This window comes from Cynocephalus volans, chromosome 3 (assembly GCF_027409185.1).
Source record: "Cynocephalus volans isolate mCynVol1 chromosome 3, mCynVol1.pri, whole genome shotgun sequence".
Classification (NCBI taxonomy): domain Eukaryota; kingdom Metazoa; phylum Chordata; class Mammalia; order Dermoptera; family Cynocephalidae; genus Cynocephalus; species Cynocephalus volans.
In genome coordinates, this window is record NC_084462.1 from 92,959,383 (window position 1) to 92,968,871 (window position 9,489).

A 9,489-nucleotide genomic window follows, 5' to 3' on the forward strand; every position below is an offset into this window, starting at 1 on the left:
AATAATGTTAATAATAGTTCTAAAATTTTTCCCCAAATTCTAAGCAGAGTATGCAAATTGGAAGTTACTTTTGAACATGCATAACCATCTTATTATTCAGCTTTATGTGCAGAAAAGATTGAAGAGTTTAGATTTGACCAAGATGCTGATGCTGGACAAGAGAATTCTTTCCTCTCCACCTCTAAGTTGCCAGTCCTCTTAGCACTAACTGCCCAAACACCCCAAACATGGAGACAGCTCCCAAACTATAATTAAAAACATCATGAGACTGGCCACGGTGAGACCATCGTGCCTGTTAAACGCCGAGGTCACGGGTTTGGATACCCTCAGGAGTCGCCAAAAAAAACCCAAACAAAAAAAAAACAAGAATGGTAAAGATCATGAAGCGTGTGTTAACATCATTATTACTTCCTTTATTTTATCCCTAAGGCATAGAAATATATCATTATTCAAAATATATATCTGGAATTAGTCCAGACCAAATGAGACATTTTCAAACCTGAAAAAAAAAAAAAAAAAAAAGGTTAGCAAATGCATTTATTTTGTTTGGATTACAAATCTCAACATCTAACTTCCACTGCACTGCATAGATCACCTTTTTAAGAGAAGTAACTGCAGACAACTCTCCAAACCCATTATAAAGAGCTTATCTCATTAGTTTATCCCATTGGTGCTCCCAAAACACTAGAGGAAAGAACGCTGGTATTCAGGGCCGGTCCTGCCTCTACCATTTAGTAGCTGTGTGACTGCGCAGATCATTCAATCTTTCTGATACTCATTCAAATCAATTTACCTGTCCTACAATGTAACAGAAGATTTGAATGGATTTTCAGCATTGCGGTACCTTGGGCAGTAGAATTTCATCAAAAAGTTGTGTTTTTTATCTCTGGACTCCAACTAAAGGTGCAAAGAAGTCCAAACTTCTCCCTTTTTCCTTGTCGATACATCTATTATAGTAACTTTACCTCGAGTTATAACAATCTGACTCTATTTCTCTCCCCTAGTGGACTGGAAGCCTGTAGAAGGCAATCACAGTGCCCACACACTGAGGCTGAACAAGAGAGTGAAGGAATCGATGTCTGCAGAAGTGTCACTCCTCTCTTCTAGCTAAAGAATAAAGCAACACTATGCAAAGAAAGAGTGGTTCATTTTTGAAGGCCTTCTTCTCAGCAGAGATGCCCAATGTGGAAACAGCAGGAGAAAGACCAAACCCTTGCAGGTGGTGTGGGTGACCGGCTGCCTTCACATCCCAGCACACCACACTGCCAGCTCCTCTGCCCTCCTTTAGAGGGTCAGTGATGCTGGCAGAGCCACACCTAGGGCCACACGCCTTCTTCATCCACTCCACAAGAGAATGGAATGTAAGTCATAGGATCTTTTTGCCTTGCTGAAATGCTACCTTGATTAACATCCCCTAAACAGTGAGGATTATGATGTTAGAGCTGTTTATAAGTAGTCCCCAGGATAGTGAAACAAAAAAAGTGAAAGAAAAAACATTTTCGTAAGGTCAGAAACCCACCTCCCTGATGCTGGTTAGTTGTCTCGATCTATGAAAAAGAAAATGGAGAAAGAAACAGAAAAACATTAAGTTTTACTTTTAAAACACTACGTACTAACAAATGTCTAAAACTGTTACAAATAAGGCTGGCAGAATAGGCTGCTCTTCCTAACGATGAATACCTTGTTTAGAACTACCCAGTAGGGGCTAGCCGGTTGGCTCAATTGGTTATAGTGTGTTGCTGATAACACCAAGGTCAAGGGTTCAGATCCCCATACTAGCCAGCTGCCAAAAAAATAAATAAATAAAATATAACTACCCAGTACCTAACCCTGCCTAATAGCCTCAGATCCCAACCCAGCCAGAGAGTACTAGAGGAGTCCAGGACCATAGGGTGCCGGAACAGCAGGCCTTACAGACAAAGGCCTATGCCTCGGGATGCTCATTGGTGCTAAGTACACATGAGGCTGCCAGGAAAACCAGAGGAAGCTAGCAGGTAAGAAGCATTGGGAGGGCGTGTGCATTCGTGCAAGTGCTGCTGCTGCTTCCTGCTCTCAACGGCAGGGAAACTACTGGTTCGGGGACCATGCTGTACAGAGACCTCTCAGCAGGTGCCATTCATCAGAGCTTTAAGAACATTCCCTAACAATCCCAGTATACAGATTTTCTTATATAAAAGCAACTTTATGCTGTGACTCTACTCATATACAACCTTTGGCAGCTAAGGAGGAAAAAACTTAAAAACTTACCCCATTTAACTGTCTTGGGATCCAAAAGAGTTTCATGTTTCACACGGCAGGCGTACTCATCTTTTTCATTGGGGGTGAAATCAGTGTGGACCAGAAGATAGAAAGACCAGTCCTTGCTGAAAGACAGATCTGACTGCTCCACTTTTTCTATTTTCACTCCATTCTTCAACAAATCAATCTGAATCTGGGGTGGATGAAATCCAGACACATAGCAGTTGAGGAAATTTGGCTTCCCATTTTCTGCTGGGTGACGTGAGTAAACTTGGATCTTCGGAGAACCTGAGGAACATCAGGGAAAGACAAATGAAAATTGCCAGAGTATTTCACTTATTTTTTGTAGCAGATTTCCAGCAGTTTTCTTCTGTCACTGAAGATTGTGCTGAATTTTTAAAAACCTGTCTCTGGAGGCTCTCAAGAACCTTCGACATCTTCTCAGCACCCAGATTTGACTCCAACCTACTTTTCAAACTTCATTTCTCACATTGCACATCCTCCATAGAAACCACATCAAATTACTCATGATACTGTACCATGCTTCAGCCCCTTCAATATTTTTTCTTATGTTTATTCTCTTCTTTCTGGTTCCTGCTCCTGCTTAAATCTACACCATCTGACTTCCTAATATGAATTCAGTGGCTAATACAGTGCCTGACACACAAGAATTGCTCTATAAGTGGCAGATGTTATTATTACCTCCTTGCTTAGGTTCCTATGTGGGTCAACCCAAGGTTATGTTCCCACCAAACAGAACCCCTTTATTCCTGCCCAGAGTTTAAATGCCAAATCTCTATTTGATTTCATACCTGATTTTGTGAGCTAGAAAACAAAGAAAGAAACAAAACCTAAATGCCTACAGGAGCTGGAAAATACCTTAATGATTGGGTCAGGCTGTATCAAATAAAATAGGGAGAGGTGAGGTCTGTAGCAAATAGGAAAGAACATACTCTCTATTATGACTGAATGGAATAATGTATGTGAGAGTGGGATTTGCATTTTTAATTAGCACCCTCACGTAATTGCTGTAACTAGCCAGGGTGGGAATACATTGCCTAATGCTACAGAACAGTGGTTTCCAAAGTGGGTGGCATGACTAGACCATCAACAGGGAAGTGGAAAGAAAATATTATAAACTCTATTTCTGTATTTCCCATCCAGAATGAAAGCAAATGTTACTGCTACTAAATATACAGACTGACACTAATACATACGTATAATTTGTTCTTTTTTTAATTTTTAATTTTTATTTTTTGGGCAGTTTGCCAGTATGGTGTAATTTGCTTTTAAACACATATATGCAGTGTACATGAGCACTAAAGGGCAGCTACTACTCCATGCTGTGGCTTGATTGAATTGTGTTTCCCAAAGTCCACATATTAGAAGCTTAATCCCCATTGTAACTGTTGAGGGTAAGAAATCCTATTATCGTAATTGAAAGGTGGGGCCTTGAGGGGGTGATTAGATTGTGAGAACCATGCCATAGTGAACAGGTTGATAATGATGGTCAGGGACATGGTTCTGAGTGCCTTAAAAGGAGAGCATGTGAGAGTCTCTCTCTCTGCTTCTGCCATCTTGCAATGTAAGATGATACCCTGTGTCACTGAAGCCACCATTAAGGAAGTCCCTCACCAGATGTGTTCCCTAGACGATAGACTTCCCAGCCACTGAAACCATAAGCAATAAATTTAGTTTTCCTACAAATCACCCAGTTCCAGGTATTTTGTTATAAGCAACAGAAACGGACAAATAAACTCCATGTCAGGGAGGTGGTGGGGAGGGAGAAGGAGTATCAGGCTACCCTAACCAGATGTATCTGTCTAGAAACGCCCTATCATTAAAGGCAAGGTCACCAGCCCCACCAAGAGCTGGACTTCCCATTGAAGCCCTGATTTTTTTTTTCATAAAGTTAAAAGTGAAAATAAACCAGCGAGCTCATTGCATTTGAGCTTCTAATAAGAACATAATAAATGCCACAGGATAACACCAAGGTCACCAGTACCAGCTAGCCACCAAATTAATTAATTAATAGCACAGAAGTCAGAGCATAGGTTCATCCTCCCTGGAATTCTCTCTTTGAGGGAGGCAGGCGAGATTTTGCAAGAATATCACCATAATCTTTTCTAAAAGAAAGATAAGTATCAGACAGGCTGGGTTTAAGTCTGGGCTCAGCCACTTACTGGCTCTGTGACTTTGGGAGACTTATTTAAGGTTTGGAAGAGTTATGAAGCTTAACTGAAAAATTAATTTATGCCCACAGTAAAACAATACAGGGGCTGGCCAGTTAGCTCAGTTGGTTAGAGCCTGGTGCTGGTAACACCAAGGTCCAGAGTCAACCCCTGTACAGGTTGCTCACACGGATAAAGGGGGAAATAGATCCCCAGAGGCAATCGCTATTGCACGCTTCTTGTGTATCTTTGGCATGTGTTACTTTGGAAATTTTCAAAATAAGATTTTTTTAAATGTCAAATTGTTATTTTTAAAATTGACATCTATCATCATCAGCAAATAACAATAACGATGATAAATACATTATCTTTACTTTGTAAATAAATTGTATTCAAATTAAATACCATTTTCTCATGATCAAAACACTGCTTCACAGGGGTTTTGTGAGGGGAATAGATGAGAGGGCCTAGTATATTGCTGGCTATTTAGAAAGCTCTCAAGATCTTTGGCCTCCTCTATAGTATTGGAAACCATCTTGGATTACCCTTATCGCTGGTTTTACAACTTCCCTGACTTTGACAAATCATCACATTTTCAAAACTGAAAGTAGAGGCTCCATACATCTTGGAAAGAACCAGGCAAGATGCCAGAGAAGCCCTGTGAAGGAAAGGCAACAGGGGCCCAGGGCCGCCCAGCTTGCTCGGGAGAACTTCACCTGGGAAAGTAAGGAAGTGTGTTTCTGAAAAAATGCACCGATTACAGTCAAAAGGCCTACTCTCTTGCAAAAGGCCCGGGTCGGGCTCGATTTCAATCCCGATTGTCTGCCATTTATCCCGTGTATGATTAAGTTACTTAATATCTCGGTGCCTCAGTTTCCTCATCTGTGATATGTGATTAATAACTATAATCTTTACTTTCTAGGCACATTTTCAGAATTAAATGACATAAAGCACGTGAAGTCCTCAGCATACCGTAAGCAGTCAGTAACGGGTCCCTCTTATGATTATTATTAAGAGCGACTTGTAATGGGAACAAGCGGGTTAATGGGGCGCGGGCGCTCTGTCACACTGCGAAGCATTCTACAAACTCCGCGTGCTGTTCCCTCGCCACGGTTTGGTTCCACATAGATCGGGCGGTGCCGAGGGGCAGGCGAAACTGGCAGGGGCCCAGGCGAAGTCCGCAGCCCTCCCGGTCCCAGGAAAGGAGAGTTGTCACGGACTGACAGCCCGGGCTGTGTCTCCCCAAAACCCCAGACATGTCTCCACTCATTCACAGCCCTCGACTCCGCGCCTTTGGGTTGAGCCTGCCCGCTCTCCCCTCCCGCTGCGCTCCGGGAGCCCGAGGCCCCGCGAAAGAGCGGAAGAGAAACCCTCCCCCACTTCGGCCGCCCCGCAGCTCAACACCCCGAAAGTTTGCCCCGACCCACCCTGCGCCAGAAGACCAGAGATCTACCCCGCTCCCCGCGGAAAGGAGCAAGAAGCGTGCGTCCCAAGTCTGCACACCCTCCTCATTCCCCGGCCACTCCGCTGCTTCCCCAGAGACCCAGCCCTTGGCCAGTCTAGTCGCCGGGAAGGAGAACTTGGGGGAGGGGTCACAGAGTTGGAGAGAGCCGAGAGGGGGCTGACTGGTTAACTCAGTTGGGTAGAGCGCGGAAAGTCAAAGGTTCGGGTCCCTGTCCCCGCCAGCAGCCCCCCAAAAAGAGCGCCCAGAGGGCCAAAGAATGTTGGGGGCGGGCGAGGAAGGGCTAGCAGCGGAGGGGACACTCACGCGGCTCACAGTCCAGGCCCGGCAGGGAGAGTAGCGCGAGCACAGTCAAGACCACGTAGCGCGACATCGCTACTCCACAGCGGAGTCCAACGCAGTACTGCCCTCCGGCCCCCGCGCGCCTACTTATATTCCGAGCGCCACCGCCAATCAGGACCCGGCCCGCGGGAGCCGTCACCCGTCTCCTAGCGCGCAGCGGCTGGCCAGGTTAGACAGAGGGACTTTCCCGTTTTCAGTTTCATTTTCTATAAAGTCGCGTGATGCTTAGGAAGCATGTGCTGGACTGGGTGAGCTCCATGCTTGTAAATCGGCGCCCTACGATGTGGGGTGCGAACACCAGGCTGGCGCGCGGGCCGCAGGCTGGAAGCAGCTTCATCCAGTGCCCTCGCTTTGCAAAGTGACTTGCTAACCGCGCCCCAACCAGTTAAAGGCTTAGGACCTGAGGTCTTCATTCGAGAAAATCGAAGCCCAGAAAGATTAAGAGTGTTGAATGGTGCCGGGCAGAACTAGAATTTAGGTTTATAACTACAGCCCGGGAATACGCTGCAGGGTTTCTAGATTCTGTGGGCAAGAAAAGCAGAACCAGCAACCTGGAGGTTTTCTGAGGACAGCTCAGAGAACCATCCAGAGCGAATGAGGATCTTCCTTGCTTCTTGAATCCCTTCAGAGATAAGTTTCTTTTGAGGAAGTTCTGTGCCAAGAAGTTCCTCCCTGTATCTTCCCGCTGTTGTTTAGGTAATTTTCTTTGTTCTGTTGATTTGTGGGGAAAAGACCACTGGCAGTAAAGCAGTAACTGCTTAGAGATTTAGAGTTTCCAGAGCCCTTTTGCCACATCATTCCCTTCGCCTTACCACCCTAGAACTGTGCCTGGCGCATAGTAGGTACTCGGTGAGCTGAATGAGTGAATACATGGATAAACTCTAGGAGACAGGAATTACTCCATTCATTTTATGGATAGAAAAAACAAAGGCAGAGAGGCTAGGATTCAAACTCTGGCCTAATTCCATTGGCATTCCTGCTTTAGGCACTGGGAAGGCAAAGGCTCTGCAATTTTAGTGAGGGTTTGAATTGCGTCTGCCCCCGGCCCAGCCAAGGAAGTTAAATGCACTGACTATAAGAGGGTGACAGTGACAGGCAAACTCACTAAGAAAACCTACCCTCTAAAGTTACCATAAATAAAGTGCTGTCATTACAGGGTAGCCGGTAGCCGAGTCCACAGGTCTTTTCTTAGCGGGACAATGAGAAGAGGAAGTAGACCATGGGGGCAGGGATGGGCAGTGGTGTTGGAAATCACCGTGGTTTTCAGTTGAAGGGAGTTTCACCGTGTTTCCCCAGGGAGCACAACAACTACCTTCTAGGTTTCTTCTACATATTTTTAGACTTAATAACCGCTATTGTGGAGGCCATATCTAAGCTAGACAAAGCAGAATACTCTCCACTGACCTAATGAAATGAGATAATTCACACTTGATCTTAGCCAAAAGGCCGAGAAGCGATGAAATGAGATAATTCAGAGAGCCTCGTACAGTGCCTAGCACATAGTAAGTGTTCTATAATGTTGAAGTGCTATAATTATTAATATTATTTACCTAGTTTTTACACCAGCCCTTTCTATAACCCTGAGATATAAGAATAATTATTATGCTTAAAGTTATGAGTTAAGACACTTCTGTCCCACCCCCACTTTTTCAGAACTCATTTAAGGCTCTTAACGCCTGAAATGATAGGGTTGAATTGTTTTCTAGTGCCCTAAGAGTATAGGAAGAGACAGGGCTATTTTTGCCTCAGATTTCCTGTGTACTACACTAAACAAAATAGAAATATTACACTTAAAATTCCTTAAAGATAGATTCTGACTTATTCACTTACAAAACTAATTCAAAAAGCAATAATAATTTTTTTTTAAAAAAAAGCAGTGAAGGCTGGCCAGTTAGCTGAGTTGGTCAGAGCAAGGTGTTGATAACGGGAGGGTCAAGGGTTCGATCTCTATAGCCACCAGCCGCCAGGGGAAAAAAAATGCAGTGAAGACAGAGAAAAGTATATTTTTCAGTTTTCTCTGTGTGGGGAACTCCTGTATTTTTCTCGTATTCCCATTTATGACATGTTTTGAATAGTGAGGGTGAAATGAGATATGAGACTCTTTTTCAAAAAACAAGAAGATTGTTTACCTAGAAGCGCAAACTTTGGAAATCTGCAATCATGACAAATTAACAGTGTTATTTCTGAAAATAAATAAATAAATAAATAAAATAAACAACAAAAAAATAAAAGTGTTATTTCTCAATGATGGAATTAACAGATGGCTTTTTTTTCTATATGACTTTCCCCCCAAAATTTTTACAGTGAACATTTATTAAAAATAGTAAATGTTGGCAAAAATAGTGGAAGAACTGGAACTCTCATACTCTCCTAGTGGGAATATAAAATGGTACAAACACTTTAGAAAACAGTTTGACAGTTTTTTTTAATGTTAAACATACACTGACCATAAGATCTAGCCATTTCACTCAAGGTATTTGCCCAAGAGAAAGTGAAAGTATATGTCTGTACAGAGTCTTATACACGAATGTTCAAAGCAGATTTGTAATAGTCTGAAAACTAGAAACAAATTAAACGTACAGTCTAAACAGGTGAATGAATAAACATATTGTGGTGTATATGTTTATACAATGGACATATAACAACAAATAAGGAATGAACTATTGATACACATGACATGATGATAATAATTATGCTGAATGAGAGGAGCCAGACAAAAAAGAGTATATACTGTTTGATTCTGTTTATATAAAACTTTAGAAAAGGCAAACTAATGTATAGTGACAGAAAGCAGATGAGCAGATTCCAGGGTGCAGGAAGAGCATCAGAAGCGTGAGGAAACTTCGGGGGTCATAGATATGTTCCTTATCTTGAGTTTGTTGATGGTTTCATGAGTGTATACATGTGCTAGAATTTATTAAATTGTATACTTCAAGTGTAATTTATTGTATGTCAATTATAACCGTTTAAAAAGACAAACCCTAAAACACAGATACCTGTATTATTGTTAGAAAAAAAAAAAAAATGAAGTATTTGAACAGAAAGAAAAAGAAGGATATTGAAGTGGGGAGAAAACAGGAATAAGTTAAAGCTCAAATGACTTGGGTTGCACCTGAGTGGATCTCTGCAGTTTTCTGAGACAGGCTCATCCAAACAGCCGGAAGAGCCAGGACCACTAGAAATGAGAGATACAAGTATTTATAGGATATTTGTACTGGACTCTTTCAAATGTGATGTCATGAATCCCTTGTTATTCATAATGTGGTCCATGCATTA

The 9,489-nt window shown here is 42.7% G+C and overlaps 1 protein-coding gene across 1 annotated transcript; it reads right to left on the reverse strand.

The window, feature by feature from the left end:
- Positions 1 to 392: 392 nt before the first annotated feature.
- On the reverse strand, positions 393 to 6,274 carry B2M (beta-2-microglobulin). Its single transcript, XM_063089731.1, has 4 exons — positions 6,178 to 6,274; positions 2,248 to 2,526; positions 1,520 to 1,547; positions 393 to 499 (listed from the first exon to the last, which is right to left on the reverse strand). Exons 1-3 carry the CDS (start codon positions 6,242 to 6,244, stop codon positions 1,534 to 1,536), a joined length of 360 nt encoding a protein of 119 aa, XP_062945801.1. The 5' UTR covers positions 6,245 to 6,274; the 3' UTR covers positions 393 to 499; positions 1,520 to 1,533.
- Between the last annotated feature and the right edge of the window lie 3,215 nt (positions 6,275 to 9,489).

Bases quoted from the DNA above. Each gene is read 5' to 3' on its own strand.
- B2M (XM_063089731.1), bottom strand. From the start codon at position 6,244: ATGTCGCGCTACGTGGTCTTGACTGTGCTCGCGCTACTCTCCCTGCCG. The intron at 2,527-6,177 runs GTGAGTGTCCCC...GATGTTCCTCAG, and splicing joins GGGCCTGGACTGTGAGCCGC to GTTCTCCGAAGATCCAAGTT.